The sequence below is a fragment of the Leptodactylus fuscus genome, chromosome 3 (assembly GCF_031893055.1).
Source record: "Leptodactylus fuscus isolate aLepFus1 chromosome 3, aLepFus1.hap2, whole genome shotgun sequence".
Classification (NCBI taxonomy): Eukaryota; Metazoa; Chordata; class Amphibia; order Anura; family Leptodactylidae; genus Leptodactylus; species Leptodactylus fuscus.
The window spans coordinates 128,225,674-128,244,644 of NC_134267.1; the positions used below are offsets into that span (position 1 = coordinate 128,225,674).

An 18,971-nucleotide genomic window follows, 5' to 3' on the forward strand; every position below is an offset into this window, starting at 1 on the left:
GGTTCTATACTAACTACAAACTGCAATACATGTGTATTGCAGTCTATAGAGGAAGCTAGCTATGCAGATGCATAGACTAGCTTCCCCTCGTCCTGGCATCCAAGGGGTTAACCCTCCCCCCATCGGAGCTCGCTCCGATGGGGGGAGGGATTAAGGAGCAGCGTGTAGCTGTAAATTACAGCTCACACAGACTCCTGCTGCCGGCAACATGATTTATAGCCCGGCCAAACCCCTAGGGTGCCATGATCACTATGGATCATGGCACCTTAAGGGTTAAACAGTGGGGGTCGGTGCAATCACCGTCCCTGCTGCTACAGGGGAAGCCTGGCTGTCAGATACAGCCGGCCTCCCGTGGAGATCGCACGGGCTCTGCTTCTGAACCCGTGCGATCTCTATCACGTACAGGTACGTGGGAATGCGGGAACTAACCACATTCCCTGACGTACAGGTACGTGATTTAGCGTTAAGGGGTTAATCATTTTTAGTTCTAAATATTTTGGTGTTTGCAGCAGCCATTTCAGTTTGATATATCTAATAACTGATGGACACAGTAATATTTCAGGATTGAAATGAGGTTTATTGTACTAACAGAAAATGCGCAATATGCATTAAACCAAAATTTGACCGGTGCAAAAATATGGGCACCTCAACAGAAAAGTGACATTAATATTTAGTACATCCTCCTTTTGCAAAGATAACAGCCTCTAGTCGCTTCCTGTAGCTTTTAATCAGTTCCTGGATCCTGGATGAAGGTATTTTGGACCATTCCTCTTTACAAAACAATTCAAGTTCAGTTAAGTTTGATGGTCGCCGAACATGGACAGCCCGCTCTCAAATGATCTGAAAACAAAGATTGTTCAACATAGTTGTTCAGGGGAAGGATACAAAACGTTGTCTCAGAGATTTAACCTGTCAGTTTCCACTGTGAGGAACATAGTAAGGAAATGGAAGACCACAGGGACAGTTCTTGTTAAGCCCAGAAGTGGCAGGCCAAGAAAAATATCAGAAAGGCAGAGAAGAAGAATGGTGAGAACAGTCAAGGACAATCCACAGACCACCTCCAAAGAGCTGTAGCATCATCTTGCTGCAGATGGTGTCACTGTGCATCGGTCAACTATACAGCGCACTTTGCACAAATAGAAGCTGTATGGGAGAGTGATGAGAAAGACGCCGTTTCTGCACGTACGCCACAAATAGAGTTGCCTGAGGTATGAAAAAGCACATTTGGACAAGGCAGCTTCATTTTGGAAACAAAAATTGAGTTGTTTGGTTATAAAAAAAAGGCGTTATGCATGGCGTCCAAAAAGAAACAGCATTCCAAGAAAAACACATGCTACCCACTGTAAAATTTGGTGGAGGTTCCATCATGTTTTGGGGCTGTGTGGCCAATGCCGGCATCGGGAATCTTGTTAAAGTTGAGAGTCGCATGGATTCCACTCAGTATCAGCAGATTCTTGAGAATAATGTTCAAGAATCAGTGACGAAGTTGAAGTTACGCCGGGGATGGATATTTCAGCAAGACAATGATCCAAAACACCGCTCCAAATCCTCAGGCATTCATGCAGAGGAACAATTACAATGTTCTGGAATGGCCATCCCAGTCCCCAGACCTGAATATCATTGAACATCTGTGGGATGATTTGAAGCGGGCTGTCCATGCTCGGCGACCATCTAACTTAACTGAACTTGAATTGTTTGTCCAAAATACCTTTATCCAGGATCCAGGAACTGATTAAAAGCTACAGGAAGTGACTAGAGGCTGTTATCTTTGCAAAAGGAGGATCTATTAAATATTAATGTCACTTTTCTGTTGAGGTGCCCATACTTTTGCACCGGTCAAATTTTGGTTTAATGCATATTGCACATTTTCTGTTAGTACAATAAACCTCATTTCAATCCTGAAATATTACTGTGTCCATCAGTTATTAGATATATCAAACTGAAATGGCTGTTGCAAATACCAAAATATTTAGAACTAAAAATGATTAAGATTAATAGGGGTGCCCAAACTTTTTCATAGGACTGTACTTGTAGAAGACAACTAGAGACTAGAGATTGTCTAAAGTAGACAACTATTAAATGACATTTTAGTACTTACATATAGAAAGTACAGTACATACTGCTTATTACGCTAGGTTCACACTAGCGTTTGGCAGTCCGTTCTGTGGTTTCCGTCTTCTGCATGCAGAAGACGGAAACCTGTCAGATCGGGTCAGGCCGTGAGCGGTGGTGAGCGTTTTGTGCTCTCCACCGCAAAACCGCTTTTTTTAAATCGGACACAGAGTACTGCATGTCCGGCTCTGTGTCCGGTTTAAAAAAAACGGTTTTGCGGCGGAGAGCATAAAACGCTCACCGCCGCTCACGGCCGGACATCTTTCAAACTCATTCAAATGAATGGGTATGAAAGAGTCCTTCAGGTTTCCATCTCCTGCCTCTGTTTTGTGCAGGAAACGGAAACCTGTATGAACGGAGACCGGGCGCAGATGTGAACGAGCCCTAAGCCTAACAATATCAAATGTATGGAAATTTTCCTTTCTTAAAGCTTTCTATTTATTAAAGTAATGATCAAATAACTTTTTTTCAGCTCACCGAATCAAAGTAAAGATAAACAGCTTCTTCCTTTGGTTCGACCAATTTAAGAGATTGAATTCTAGTAATTCCTTCAGGACTCAAAGTCAATCCGCTGAGGTACCCAACATCCAACAATGCCATGCCGCTCTCATTCCCCTTCCCCTGGAAACTGATAACAGAACACATTAATGTTAAAAAACACCATCAATAAAGGAAAGATCCTAACTTCATACACAATAATCTTCTTTAGGCTAAGGCCCAACATTGCAGAAATGCTGGGGTTTTTTGTTGCATATTTTGCTTTGTTTTTTGTTTTTTTTAACCAAAGCCAGGAGTGGATTGAGCAGAAGAAAGAAGTATAAGAACTTCCTACATATGTCCCATTCCTCATGTAGCCATTCTTGGCTTTGGCTCAAAAAACTGCAGCAAAATCTGCCACAGAAAAAGCTGCGTTTCCGCAACATGGGGCCTCAGCCTTAAGAAGACATAGAAGATGAACTGTGGTCTTACTTACCGCATACATATATCCACAGATAGTCTATGAATATTATTTGCCACTTCCTTCACTGTCACATCTAAGTGGAAAGCATTCGGTCTGCGCCTCGATGACGACTTTCGATTGTACATTACCTTGAACTATAAAAAAAAACAAAAAAAAAACCCTATTAATTACTATTAAGAATTATACCATATGCTACTGACTTCTAGTCCATTGATTCTATTCATGATTAATCATTTGGGAGGCATTTAAAAAAATGTACATCATGAGACATTCTAGCTCCCCTTTTAAGCTGGGATACACAGCTATGTCCCCTTAAGACCGTGCAAGTAATGTAAGTGATAAGGTTGCGATGACTGATACTAGGTCGCAAATAAATTGATCAGTGCTTCATTTTTTGAGATTAGCCCCAGTATTAAAGTGTCTTAATTTTATGCGGTGAATCCCAGTTTTTCTACTGAAAACAAATCGTAGATTAAAATCCTTCATCATCAGTTCCCTGTAATTTTCTGATTTTCCCTTTTGTAGAATATGGTCAGAGATGTAACTTAGAGGGTCTAAGCTCCAAAGCAAAATCTATAAGGAGGGCCTCCTACCATAGGCAATACTTATAATGTAGCAAAGACACCTTACATTCAAAAAAACAGGGTCAATAACTAGTTGCTATCTCTACAACACCGATAACTGTAAATGGAAGTAAAGAACCTTCTAGTGAAGTGGAATTGAGGCTTGTGTGAAAAAAAAACATAAATTCAATGAAAAGGATAAAAATGGATACCTGAATTACACTAATTATATTATACTAATTCAGGTATAGCGTTAGGTAGTTTTGAGTGGGCCTGAGCCCCAGGTGTAGGTCCTAGGCTTGTTACTGGGCCATAAAAGTCTGCAGAGTCTGCACTTCAGGGCAGATCCTGGGAGTGAGAGGAGGTGTCTGGGTCTGTCCTGACACACTGAGAGTCTGGTGAGACTGTATTGTGTTATTTTTGTTTACTTGTGTGCTTGGTAGTAAGCCACACATACAGTTACTACTTTATGGTCTAGTTAGTGCTCATACGAGCAGGGTTTTGTTTGACATTCTTTTGCCTGAAGATAAGGCTGTATTTTATTTTGCTCATTTTGTGCCTGAAGTCAAGGTTTATTTATTCCGCTGTTTTTTCTAAATAAACCTGTTTGCTACAGATTTTCTTCCCCTGTCTCTGACTGGTTGGCCTGCACTATTGCGGCTACTGAGCTATCTTCCCCACAAGATTTATTATATCTCATAAACAGATTTAACTCCTTTAGTCTCTTCTCATAACTGAAGCCCTTCATGCCCCATATAAGTTTTGTGGCCCTCCATTGAACCTTTTCCAACTTTAGGACAAGTGTTCTATGACCTGGTGCTCAGAACTGAACTGCATATTCCAGATGGGGTCACACCAATGAACTGTAAATTGGTGTTGACTATTATTGTACTGGACAACACCACTCTTAATTATTAATCACTATAAAATTCCAGTGTAACTGCGCACTAAGAAATGTATAAAAACAAATAACAAGACAAATATAAGAATCTGTAGATGTTCTGTATGTCCTGCTAGTAAAAGAAAACAGCTAGGATATGATTGGTTGCGATGGGCAACAGCTCCAGTTTTCATTGGCACTAGTCTTTATAGTTCTACCCCCTACAGTAATGTTTGAGGCTGACAGATTTATAAAATGGAACAGAAAAAAAAATCTCTACTAATAAAATGTTGTCATTGTGAGATTTTAGAAATGATTCATTTCCTGTGAAATATACAGCATCAATAACAGAATCTCTTGAACACTTCATTTTTACCTGGAAAATAGCCAATCCTCTTCCAACTGCAGTAGCATTGACTTGTAAAAGCTGGGAAACCTGAATCTAATAATAATGCATAATTATAAATCATGTATTACTTACAGATTGACATTAATAGAATACTCATAATTGAGGTCATTATACTAAATCGCTGTGGATTTCTATAATCTGACTGAATTACAAAAATCGCAACTACTATTATTTTTATCACTATTATTATTTTCATGTATTTTCATGTAACTATTGTCATTCTATGTGTAAATATGATGTAGTGCAAGAACATATAAAATTACATTACATCAGGATACATTAGGTAACCAGAAACACAGATAGGGCGGGTTCACATTTGCCCCCGGACTCCGCTTTCGGGTTTCCGTCTTCTGCCGAGAGAAACTGGACAGGACACGGAAACCTAGCAGTCAGTTTTCAAACCCATTCACTTGAATGGGTTTGCAAAGTGACCGCCCGTGAGCATCTTGCTCCTCTCCACTGGGAAACTGGTTTATTTAACTGGATACAAAGTCGGACATGCAGGACTTTGTGTCCGGTTAAAAAAAAAACTGTTTTGCCCCATAGAGGCACAAGACACTCACGGGCAGTTACTTTGCAAACCCATTCAAGTGAATGGGTTTGAAAACTGACTGCTAGATTTCCGTCTCCTGTCCATTTTCTCTTGGTAGAAGATGGAAACCTGAAAGTGGAGACTGGGCGCAGGTGTGAACCCGCCCATACTGCATCATCAGCTGCCATCCAATCACAGGGAAGCTCACACCATCATACAAGCTCTGTGATTGATTGAGATCCTTCAGTGACATTGTTATGTATACCTACTCCATAAAAAAATACACAGTTTTGAGGTTTTCATATATGCGTTTTGGGGGGGCTATAACATTATATTCATTTTGGGTAATTCAAATAATTTTTGCTTTTTATGTTGTTTTTATTTTTGCATGTTTTTCTTTATTTTAGTGTAAAGGAAAATGTAAATAAAAAGGAGGCGAAATGAAATAATATGACGTCTGTGTATTGTAGGCTGTCATATTAATTTAGAAAGCACATTTACCTGTTGACTTTGTAATACTAAAAGGTTTTCATTGTTGATATGAAAAGTTTTAGGCGCATACGAATTTGATCCAGTAACAGTCACTGTAAGAGATGTTTCATAAGATGGAGCCAAGAGCAAAAACTTGGATAGGGCTTGCAGAGCTATTATTGTATCCTGGTAAAACAATAAAACAGATCACATTTAAATTTTCACGTTATATTTTACATTAAAAAAATCTGTCAGGAAAATGTCATCTGGCCCTCCACAACCACAGTATGAAATAGTCATGTACAAAATATCTATCAGTCTACAATAAATGTTAGCTGACAGACTGCTCTACCTGCTAATACTAGCACCTGAAAATACAGAGGCGAATGCAATTGAACCAATGGTTATAAAATGGTTTAAAATGGGTTTCTTTCCTGACATTCGCCATAATAATACTCATAATCAAAGATGACAGATGTGCCATTATTTCCCATGCACGGCCGTTTTGAGTTGGATAACTGGCCCCCCAGAACAACAGTCAGGGGTGGCAATCCATTGCCATGACAAGTAGGAGTTTATTGATGGCTCTCAAGCTTGTCTACAATTCACTTCTATTGCAGGTTGCTCTATGTAGCCTGTAATAGAATTGTAAATGTATTTTACAATGCATTGCAATGCCTGAGCATAAAGATGTGATACAATGCTAAGGTAGGTTCCCTATCCTATGTATGGACACCATATCACTAGACTCATTTTTCTGAAAGTAGGCTCTCTTTAAAGTGTACCTATTAAACAACATTTTATAAATGAATAGTAGGTGTGAATATAAAAAACATTGTAATATGTCTTAATAAAGAAATTTGTTTCCATCTCCAGTTATGAGGCTGCTCTCCTTCTCCTTACACTCAGACTGTACTTAGCCCTCACATAACTCTATGGAGAGGAGAGGAGGTGATGAGGCTGATAATTGATTTATTGCTTCATTCTGTGCACTGGTAGCCAAAGGATAGTAGTAATAATAAAAGAGCTACTTGACTCACTAAGTAGCAGCAATTATCTCTGTGTGTTTTCCAGTAGCATCCTCTTCCCCCCTCCCCTCTCCATAAACATGTATGTAAAAAGTAACTCAGCTTGATAAATTGAGAAGGAAACCTATTTCTTAAATAAGATATATTACAAAGTTTCTTATATTCATCTGTAATATTCATGAATAAAAAGTTGTTTTGTAATTGAATGTACACTTTAAATCATGAGGCAGCAGTGCAATATAAGGATACACATTCAGTCTTTCAATGTAACATTCTCGTGGTAGCTGTTCTTCTCTCTGGTTATGAGATAAGAGTCCGGGCTTACGGACAATATACAATATATGATAGTATGTTGCAAAATATTATATATATGATGTAATAGGAATGTTATCTCATACACTGTAAGTGGTACAGTGTTACCTGAGTGGATGAATATCCTCCAAGATGATTCCTTTGTTGAATCAGCCATTTCATAACAGGAATAGCATCGGCAAATCTGCACTGTTGTAAATGGGAGAGCAGGGCATATGCTGCTGTCTCAACGTCTGTTGTACTTGGCTGCCAGCAATATTTTGATGCTTTAGATGGTGAAGACCAAAACTGAGTCCCTTCTGAAGAAATAACATGAAACCAAAATATCATCAATGTATTTATAGTTTGTAACTAGAAGCATATTAGGGCAGATTTATTAAGACTGGTGCAGACTTATTATAACAGTACACCAGTTTTAATAGAAACCTCTACAAGTACTCCACCTTCTTAATAAATCAGACACACAAGTGTGTGCAAGAATGTTGCGGAAAGTGGTGAGTGAGATGCAAAACAGGGGATGAAACACACATTAGGCATAAGAAAGCACTTTGAGCCAAACGAGTGCCACATTATCACCCATGTATGCTAGAAAACTGGTGTGCAGGAGTTGATAAATTCCCCTGCTGTATATGAATATATGTATAGTCTATCTATCTATTTTTGATAAATTTAACTTTCCATATAAGATTCAGGCAACACAAAAACAAATGGGTCAGTCTTGCCCCCCACCTACTAGGATAGAAGAAACCACATGTGAGTGGTTGAGCAAGTAACAATTATTAGTTATAGCTGAAGTACACATAAAGCACCTCTGAGATAGAGGGATTATTATTATTATTATTATTATTATTATTATTATTATTATTATTATTACTACTACTACTATTATTATTTTTCACTTGCTCTGGTCTCCTGGTTCTTTAGGAATGCTGATGTTGTTTTTCTTTTACAAGGGTCTGGTAGATTTAACAAAACCAGCAAGTCAAACCTCACCAGGAGATTAAAAATTTGCCATCTCAGAGAAAGCTCTTCTCTACCTGAAAATCTTAAAGCATTCCACCCATTCAACCTCCACATATTCAGCAAAATGAAATATCAGGTTTGCTCAGATGCCACGTGGGTATCTTCTTTCACCTTTGTCAGCCATTATAATCTAGACTTATATAGCATCAGCAAGTAACCTTTAAAAGACCAGTGTCGGTAGCTGCTATAGTATCTACTCTCCCGTCTCACGCCCACTTATTTTTCTCCTGCCTGAGTATGAAAAGGAAATATAAAATTGCTTAACCTTTCTTTTTTCTTTCCTTGAATAAGAAGTCAGCACAACTTTCCCTCCCTAAGTCAATGCTATTGCATTATACTTACACGTTTGCTTACTACCTTAGGGGTACTATACATCTTGTATGTATCCTCCAACTGGAATTTGTTCATTGGTTACTGACCACTCACGTGTTTTACTTATGACCTAGTGGGCTGGAGTGGGGGAGGGGTGCAAGATTAACCCATTTGTTTTTGTGCTGCCTTCATATTCAAGGAAAGTAAAATTACAGGTAAAACAATTTTATCTTTACACTCACATGAGGTTTTATTGTGCAACATGTATATATGTTTTACTTGGTTTTCCCCAAATTACTTTTCAGTTTTGAGATTTCATTTAAAGTATGAATTTGCATGTATTGACTATATACTGACCTGTAGTGCTTGCCCTTGAATTGAGCAGAGTCAGAGCATCGTGTGCTTTAGAGCTATTGGCCAATGACAGGGCATATACAACTATTGATAGCGTATAGTTACTTGCAATTCCTTCATCAAACTTCTTTTCAAGATATTGTACAGCTTTCTGAACTCTGGAGGCATACAGGTTCTAAAAATGGAGAAAAATATGAATCTGCCATTACACATAATACTAAATAAGTATAAAACGTTAGGTCCTTTCAGTCACTGATGCACTTCATTGACTTAGAAAGAACAGACATTTCAATGAATAATTGTTATATTTAATATTTTCCTACTATATATGAATCTGCTCAGCTCCTGCTGCTCTATATCATGCCGCCTACAGATAAAGACATATAGACATGCCGCCTTAAAGACATATAAAATATAGCAAATGAAAAAAAAGTTCCGCTTTTCACAAATATAGAAAGCAGATCAACCACAGACAGCACACAATCTGTAAATGAACAGTGAAAGGTGTTGTCCATGGAAAAGCACGGACCTCACACATCCACAGATGCAGACATGTGAATAAGATCTTAGAATGTATTTTTATTGTCATAGGTTCCCTTTAACTTTAAAATACTGTATATACTCGCGTATAAGCCGACCCGAATATAAGCCGAGACCCCTAATTTTACCACAAAAAAACTGGGAAAACTTATTGACTCGAGTATAAGCCGAGGGGGGAAATCCACCATTGCACATAAAAGTCTGGTCATGTGCATTGCAGCTTAGTAACTCCATGGGGATGATAGTAATAGCAGTTAACCCCATCATGTCCCTCACATTAATCCCCTGAGTGCCTCACATAAGACTTACTGATATGTGGGACATATGGGGGTAATAATTAGGTATCTTCATAATTAAGGTCCTTCATTAGTACCCTCATTTGTCTCACATATTAGTAATCCTTATATGGGGCACACAGGGGTTAATATGAGGAACATGATGGGGTTAACTGTTATTAATGTGAGGCACATGGAGTTACTGAAACTAAATTAATAACCCCAAATGCCTGACATTAATAGGCAGAGTAACTAAAGGAAGGTCCCTGTGTGTTGCTTTACTGTAGCTTCCTCTCCTCCATACAACAGACATCTTCCATAAGACACAATGAATCCTGGCCATTCATCTGCAGGGTAGATGCTAAATCCTAATGTGCTAAAGGACCTCTGATGACGTCATGACTATGTGATTGGACTCTGGTGTGGGCGGAGCTACTAGGATTTAGACTCAACCTTATCTGCAGATGTTACATACCAGTGGCTACAAGACCTTTGATGACATCACAGTCACGTGACCTCATGACAAGCCAATCACAGAGCAGTAGCACTAAAGGACCTCCCCCTTCCAGGTCCTTCCAGTTTACAGTGCTCCGTGGACCCTGACTCGTGTATAAGCCGCGGAGAGCTTTTTCAGCATGAAAAATGTCCTGAAAAAGTCGGCTTATGCTCGAGTATATACGGTACCTTATTTGGTGGAGACCCCACTGATGCTAATAGATGATTGTTCACGCTTATAGGTATGTGATTGTATATTTGTAACGGTATATATAGCATTGATGCTATGTGAACAATCATCTATTGGCAGTTTTCAACGTGATAAAACTAGGTATGGCCAATAGAGATGAGCGAACAGTGTTCGATTGAGTATATGTTCGATTGGATATCAGGCTGTTCAAGATGTTCGATTCCAGTCGAACACCACGTGGCAAACTCACTAAAAATTTGATTCCCCTCCCACCTTCCCTGGTGCTTTTTTTGCACCAATAACTGCACAGGGGAGGTGCATTGACCAGCATTGATTGGCCGAATGCCATACAGAGTATAGCATTCGGTCAATCAACGCTGGTTCTGCCAGAGGAGGCGGAGTCTAAGATCGGTCCACAGCAGTCTCAATTCTGGTCCAATCTTAGATTCCGCCTCCTCACAGACGAGCCTCCGGCAGAACCAGCGTTGATTGGCCGAATGCTGTACTCTGTATGGCATTCAGCCAATCAACTCTGGTCAATGCATTCCTATGGGAAAAAGTCAGCTCCCGCATATTGCAAGCGGACAGGGATCCCGACGTAATACAGTGACTTGGGCATTTTAGATGCCCCCAGACATGCTTCCCCTGCTGTCTCAGCTACATTCCAGGGTGTTGGCATCTATACTTTTGGATCTACTATACCTGATCGTGCGGTAATGTCTTCACTATATATCTACATGGGCTACCAACCCTACTACTGGCACCACTGAATACTTGCGAAAAACCTCTGATGTTATGACATTTATTTTCTTTGTAGAATTCCATACTTACACTGTAATACGTATCTTCTAGCAGTGAAGTCAGTATATAAGCTGTTAGTGTGATAGGACCATTTTGCCGATTCTGAAGCTCAGTATGGATAACACGACCAGGGTCAGAGAATATACCAGTGTTCAGGTCTTGATATTGCACTAACCATTCTACAGTTTCATTTAAGACCATTGGATTTACGTATATAAATGAGCGGGCTTGGAGAAAACATCTGAAAACAAATGCTGTCAACCTAGAAGAAAATTTGTTTTGTTAAGTATATAAGCATCTTCATTTTTATATATTACAGTATTTTTATTAAATGTATATTTTTATTTTATGTTTGTAGCATAGAGTTACACTACATATACATTTACCCCAAAGGTTCTTTTAGCGTCTCTGCCACAAATTCTATCAAAATTCGCAAATACAAAAGGGCTGCAAGGTCTACTTTTTTATCTGAGAAAATGGACTCCATTATAATTGTTGTCCTTCATTATTATGTGCATATTAGTATTTAGTGTAGTGAATACTACCGAGATGACGAATGAAGAGCGCCTTGGCCACCTGGCCCCCTTTACATTAAATGGCAAGTCTGTGACAAGGCCCCTGAAAGCAGTACTGCCCTGATGGTGAAACCTGCCTACAGATATAGCAGTCTTTAATGACTTTGACTCTAACAACATCACACAACAAAATCCATTGAAAGCCACCAAAAGTCGAGTTAAAGTGTGCTGCAAGGGTTTGTCTAACTTTTTAACTGTAATATAAACTTATTCCAGACTGCCCTCTTACAACAGCCAGACCTCCCCTAGAGTAGGCTGGGTGGTTTATTACAGTCCCTGCCTTCCCAATTGCTTTCCATTCCTCTTGTAACTGGAGCTAATTTATCAACAAAGACATGTTACCTATGTAAAAGTTACCATAAAAGAGTGAAAACTATGTAATGCTAAGACCCCACATTTCACAGTACCAGCAAAGTGAATCAGACTGTGGCTAAACCCATCCACACATTGCAGAGAAAAAACACAGAAAACCTTAATTTTTTGAAAATGCAGCATGTCGTCGCATTTTCCTTATAGATTTAAGGAGGGGAAAAAATACAGCAGCCTACTGGACAGCCAAAGCTTTAGCTACAACATAAAGAATTTGCTTACCAGGTACTTCCAGAGGAATCAGAGTTTCCAAATGCACTGAAAGATCCATCATGCCGCCTATAGGTTAGTTCTTTTTGGTAGCCTGAAGATAAAATATACAGTTATAATATATTTACATTATTAATGTCAGTTCTATTTAATGATGCAGATTATGCTAACCTTACAGAATATGTTATGGCCTTTTTCCGTGGAAGCCTCATACACTGAGGGAGATTTACTAAGTGAAATCTGCCAGAAATCTGCCTCAATTTCCTGTACAAAGGCTCTGCACCACATTTATTATGTGTTTGCAACACTTTTTTCCATTGCCTAGCAAAGGGGCACAGCTTATTGGGGAAGGAATGAAGCATGCCAGAAATGTAACCAAAGATGCAACAAAATTCTGGATCAAAGTAAGCCCTTTCCTGACATCTGCCTTACTGCTATGGTGGATGTCTGGTCTTTAAACATAGCAGCTGCTGAGAGGCTGTATTCTATAGCTGACAATGCCCACAATCAGTGCTTGTACTGATCATGGGCATTAACCATACAGATACTTAAACCTTACAGATATGTTAAACCTAAACAAGCATTTTACCAGTGGCAGACACCATTTTGTCTAGGATTGTCATCCCTGGCAAGACTCCCACCCTAAGAAGGGCAGTCCCACAACTGTCCCTGTTAAACCTGCTCAGTCTGTCTCACCAGTTGTGAGACTACACACAGCTCCCCCTGATAGCAAAGACTATGAAATCTATCAGTGTTTCTTGTCTCCAATAAATCCCCTGAAGAGCACCCTCTAGCTGGGTATAAAACGCGTCGGGAGGAGACTTGTCCAAACAACCCTCAACATAAGATTTTTCACTAGCAGGAGCTGCAGGACTGACTGTCAGTAAAAATATGTGTAAACACCTTGTATATAGCAGCACAGATCTGCTCCCTCACTCTCCTATGATTTCTCCTATGATTTCTATCATATCACTATCATCTGCCTATAATAGATTAACTCTGACTAAATTCTCTTCCTATTCCTAACTATTGTTTGCAATCTTTTCAGAACTGAGTGTTCTGTTTGACTCTGTGAGATGGAAGACAGACCCTACACATCTTCGTCATAACTAAAGATGCCTATAATCATGCTTGCAGTACATTATATAGTGTATATGACATCAGCACTGTAAGGTTTCCACCTATCACTGTCTATTGGCTGAGAGGGTGTTAGCTGTTATCAGGTAAGTGCTAAAATGTTGTACAATGACTCATAGACATGTGTCTCTTGTGTATTTCCTGCGCAATACATGTGGCAGTGGCCATTTTTGTTCATCCAAGTTGGATTGGCATTTGTTCGGTTTTGGTTTCATGGGTTATCCGAGACTATGATATTGATTACTGTGTATTCTTTTCCATTTACAAACACAGTGCCGTGCATAGTAAAGTGGTTGTGCTTGGTAAAAAAAAACAACAAAAAACACAATAGTGAAAATGGCTTTGTAAGAAGGGGTTAATTCATTCATCCATGTGTAGGCAGGGGACCCACATTGCGAAGACACCATGATTTGGCTGTGACAGAAACATTATGGCAAAAACCGCAGCTTTTTACAGTACCTGCAAATTGGATGAGATTCTGACTAATCACATCCACACTTTGCAGAAAAATATCCGAAGCAAAAAAGCTGCGATTTAAAAAAAATTGCAGCATGTCAATTATACCTACAGAAATGTAGGTGTGTTTTATAGGTACAATACGGACAGAAAGACGGCAGAGGAAAACTGTGAAAGGTGCTGCGGAATAAATTTCGATACTTTTTCGCTGCAGTCTTTTCCACAATTCTTTTTTGGCTGCGGCTCGCTACAGTGGACCTTAGCCTAACATAAGGAACCTGTGAATTGCCTGATTTGAATGCAGAGTATATGAGCAAATTAATTACCTTGTTCCATGAAATGTATGGCCTTTTCTTTGATTTCACTTTTTATCTGATGAGTGTCTATTAAATATTGCAGAATATAGATATTCGGTGCGAGGTTCATCATGTTTTGCTCACCAGAGCCATGTGGTATCTTGATAAGTGATTCAAGACCATATATTGAAGGCCCAAGAATATCACCTGTCAAAACATTAATCATAACATATATTATGTTTAGAAGACCGACCAACAAGTGATTATAAATGCAAAAAATATATGTGCACTATTAGAAAACTAACAAACCAAAAATTAAATGCTCTAAAACTTGACCTTTATTAGTAATTTTAAAAGCCCCAAAAATAGTGGCACTGTTTGACTACCACAAATAATAGGAGATATTAAATGGTGGAATGGAGTGGTAATAACGTCCTAAATATGTAAGTCTCTCAGGAAAAGGCCTTAATATTCGACCTATGAAATCCACCTGACATAGACTCACTAGCCTTAGGCTGGGTTACTGGTCTAACTGGTTTTTGTTATTTGGTTCCATGAATCACCCACCAAATAGGAGGGAGTGATAAATACATTCCCTGCTAGTGTGTATTAGGTCCTAATAATGGCTCAGCCCGATTGTATGCATGCCTGTCCTCTAGCATATGGGGGTTGGGTTGGGTTGATATGTTGGATTCTGGTGAAAGAATTCATTTACATAGTTTTTTTTACTTCTATTTGGTGACACATCTTGCATAGTTTTAGGCTAAGGCGCCATGTTGCGGAAAAGCAGCAACAGAAAAAAAAGGTTGCATTTTACAATACCTTCAAACTGAATGAGGTTCTGGCTAATCCTATACACACATGGCAGGAAAAAACTGTATGGAAAAGCTGCGCTTTTAACAATACATGCATTTTTTAAGAAAACACAGCATGTCAATTGTACCTGCAGAAAAACGCTCACATTTTACCTATAGTTTAAATAAGGGGGAAAAAACAGAGCAAAAAACACAGCAAAAATGCAATGAAAAATGCTGTAGAAAAAGACACAATGATTTTCACAGTTTTTTTACCCAGCTTTTTTTTTTAGCTGCGTTCCACAATGTGAGGCATGGGGACCCCCTGAACAGACTACTGAACGCATTGGCAAGCAGTGTGCAGTGAAAGCACACAGACCCCACAGACTATAATGGGTTCTGTGTGCTTTCCAGACAGTGCCTGCACGAGTCATGCGGACAGAAAATTATTTCACGATCCACTTTTCTGTCCGCATGTTCAGAGTGGAGACTACACAGAAAGCATACGGACCCCATTATAGTCTATGGGGTCCATGTGCTTTTGCTGCACACTGCTTGTTAATACGTTTTGTATTCCGTTTGGGGGGAACCCCATGCAGACTCCTGGCTCCTAAGTAGTTTTCATCTTAGCATTGATTTTGTATTTTTGTATATCTTAAGAAACAGAAAAAAGAAAGGGAAAAAGTTCAATTTTTTTTCTCTTTGAGAGCCGTGTATACAGCGATGATGAGGAAGACATGAATAATAAAGTGTCTGTCTTATCCATGGGAGCTTGGCTATTGCTGACAAACAGCTACCCCCTATATCTGCAGACTTTGCAGTTACATGTCATTGCAGAGTTGCTTGCTAAAGCGCATGACATTCCAAGTTGTCGACAATTGGCAAATGGTTAATATATTTAGATTGTGTCTTTATAATAAAGCCTTACTTATCAAACTGATTGCTCTCAATGGCAGCAACTTACAGTGCAGATTTTATGTATTTAGCCTAAGTACGACCCTGTCTCATGTCTGCAAATTTCTTGAAGGGAAATTTTAGGCCAGGGCCCCACGTAGCATAAATGCTGCTATTTTGCTGCAGCATTTTACAGTCCCTGCAAAGGGGAAAGAATTCTGCTTAATCCCAGCCACACATTGCAGATAATATCAATGGAAGAAATGCAGTAATTTGAAAATCACTTGCTTTTCTTGCAGAACACAGCATGTCAATTATACCTACAGAAATGCTGGCGATATCCTTACAGGTATAATGGAACATGGGAAGAATATGCAAATCTGACTTCCATGATGTAATTAGGATGCCAGTGCCTCAAGTATGCACACCAATAGAGGGCGCTGACTGAGAATGTGCAAGTCTATCTTCCATGATGCAATTAGGAAGACAGAGTCTCAGTCAAACAGACCTATAGAGGGCGCTCTCTTTAACATCATGCCGACCTTCTCAGAGGCCTTTGTTTGCAATGATGTTGGGATTATACCAGATACACGTATAATGGAAGCAGAAGGTCCATAGAGAAAAACATGGGGCCATAGGTTTAAGGCATGTTTGCTATTTATATTGTGATTCTCAGAGCCTATAATTTCAGATATAGATTTAAAAAAATGATCTTACCAATAACAGTGAGATACGCTTCTTCACTACCAGGTACCATATCTTTGGGGAAAGTGAATGAAATATTCTTTGATATGGTTTCAGATGGATTTCCATTACCAGTAAGATCAAACATAGCAGTCTGTGAATAAAAGTACTTTACCCCTTCAACCTGTGGGGAGAAAATATATCAATGAAACCTTACGTGAATGAGTAAAAAAATACAGATGTTTTACACAGTATAGTCTGTCTGCAAACATTATAGTTTATCTATTCTATTCTCTCATCTACTGTGCTCTGTAGACAGACATGTAAATGGTCATTAGACCTAGAAATAAATGGCACATTGGTTTGTCAGTGTAATATTTCCTCCATGATTCTGATACAGTCTCTCAGGGCCAGTTCACACGGAGTTTACGGGCGCACATTCTGGCACGTATACACGTGTCAGAATGTGAGCGCTCAAAACAGATCCCATTCATTTCAATGGGTCGTTACGGGGATATAACACGCGTAATTTTGCGCATGTAATTTTGCAGCCGCAAAATTGCACGCCCAAAATTACGTGCGTTGTACGCCCGTAACCCATTGAAATGAATGGGATCTGTTTTGAGTGTGTATACGTGCCAGAATGTGCGCCCGTAAACTCCGTGTGAACTGGCCCTTATAAAAAGGATGATGCTTAAATAAGGGGCTTAGCTTAACCATCTTGTTATCCTACTGTAGACAGGGCACCGCAGAGAGGATCCTTTTCCAGACGGTGTATTAAAGCCTTTGACAGGGCAATGAAAAGAAGGGGCCTCAATGAAAACCGCAGAAAGTCCAGAAAATATCAACACTCCCCCCCTTCCTAAACTCTAGGTCTTGGATTCTTATAGTCTATCCGTATATCCCTTGGATAGGCCATAAATATGTAATTAATGAGGGGGGGGGGGGGGGCGACACTACCAGAATCAGCTGTATGGGGTTGCTTCTGATGACTGTGCTATACACAACATGAGGCTAGAAGCAGTTGGCTCCATTCCTTGTATGGTGGCTAGGGACCAGTCACTGAGAGCTGAGCTGCAGTACTGGCCCCTCGCCACTATACAGAAACCAGAGCTATTTGCTATTGTGTATATAGATGATCTGTATGAGCGTGGCAAACCCCCATCCCCCACTGATCATGTATTTATAGCCTATTCTTAGGAGCCTAAATCCTGGACAACCCCTTTAAGAGTAAACTATTTAGCAGTTTTTATGAATTGTTTTATAAAGTTTTGTTTTTTTAATTTTAGTGTTCCTTCAAGATTACAACTTACCTTTACCAGTACTGTTTTAGTCATAACATCAGAAGCTGCATTTGACATTGCTTTCACATTAATTGGGATCTTGCCCAGTGTCTTTGGTCTTATAGGGAATAAAACTCTTGCTCTCCCCTGACTGGGAACAGTTACACTATGTTGGCTCACCACACTGCCCTTATGGATGTTTCTTGGTACAGTTATTTCATATGAGTCATGACGTTCCAATGAAACCAAAACCTGCAATCAATACAAAATGAATACACTAAGAAATTCTCTCTACACGTCTAAGTGATTTCATGTGACTGTCTTCAAGCTATATTTGTGCATCAATGATCCATCCCATTCTAATACAATTTTATAATGATTCTGCAACACATCAGTGTAATCCTGTTATATTCTATAATCTTTACTTTAGAATTATTGTGTAGGTTTAAAATATTATTACATTTGGCATCATTCCTAACAAAATGTGATACTTCTAGGCAGGGAAGTATGCAGGATTTTCCAGATGGAGGCGTTTACAGGAGAAGCATCCTCCCCACATACTGTATGGCCACAGTATGCCCCCACCCAATATAACGTGCGAATTGGCACCCACCCACATTATAATACCCCCTCAGTAGCACACACACACACAGTATAATGCACCCACAAGGTATAATGTGACCCTTAATTCTCTAATACACAGAAACATCTCCCTTATACCCTTTACACAATATAATGACCCCTTACGGAATACAGTGGTCTGACACCCACTATAATACACACAGCTCAGACCTTAAACAGTATAATACCCCAGCTCAGCCTCAACATAGTATAATGCAAGAACTCAGCCCTGACACAGTATCATACCCCTAGCATTCACACAGTGTAATTGCCCAATTCCGCAAACAGTTTAATTCCAGCAGACCCACACTATACAATTCCTTCACACAACAGGTGGCCTAGGGAGTGAGCAGTGAGTATGCTTTTCAAGACGTATTGCTCTTAGGACGACCCA

The 18,971-nt window shown here is 39.5% G+C and overlaps 1 protein-coding gene across 1 annotated transcript in view; it reads right to left on the reverse strand.

The window, feature by feature from the left end:
• Nucleotides 1-18,971, reverse strand: part of LOC142196897 (CD109 antigen-like) — a 36,878-nt gene that overhangs the window by 1,285 nt on the left and 16,622 nt on the right. The window contains exons 21-31 of the mRNA XM_075266880.1: nucleotides 17,987-18,208; nucleotides 16,707-16,857; nucleotides 14,332-14,508; nucleotides 12,425-12,506; nucleotides 11,289-11,520; nucleotides 8,961-9,132; nucleotides 7,377-7,564; nucleotides 5,959-6,114; nucleotides 4,893-4,958; nucleotides 3,086-3,207; nucleotides 2,590-2,740 (exon numbers count right to left, since the gene is read on the reverse strand). Coding sequence (XP_075122981.1) covers nucleotides 2,590-2,740; nucleotides 3,086-3,207; nucleotides 4,893-4,958; nucleotides 5,959-6,114; nucleotides 7,377-7,564; nucleotides 8,961-9,132; nucleotides 11,289-11,520; nucleotides 12,425-12,506; nucleotides 14,332-14,508; nucleotides 16,707-16,857; nucleotides 17,987-18,208 — 1,719 coding nt within the window. The remainder of the gene's footprint in view (nucleotides 1-2,589; nucleotides 2,741-3,085; nucleotides 3,208-4,892; nucleotides 4,959-5,958; nucleotides 6,115-7,376; nucleotides 7,565-8,960; nucleotides 9,133-11,288; nucleotides 11,521-12,424; nucleotides 12,507-14,331; nucleotides 14,509-16,706; nucleotides 16,858-17,986; nucleotides 18,209-18,971) is intronic.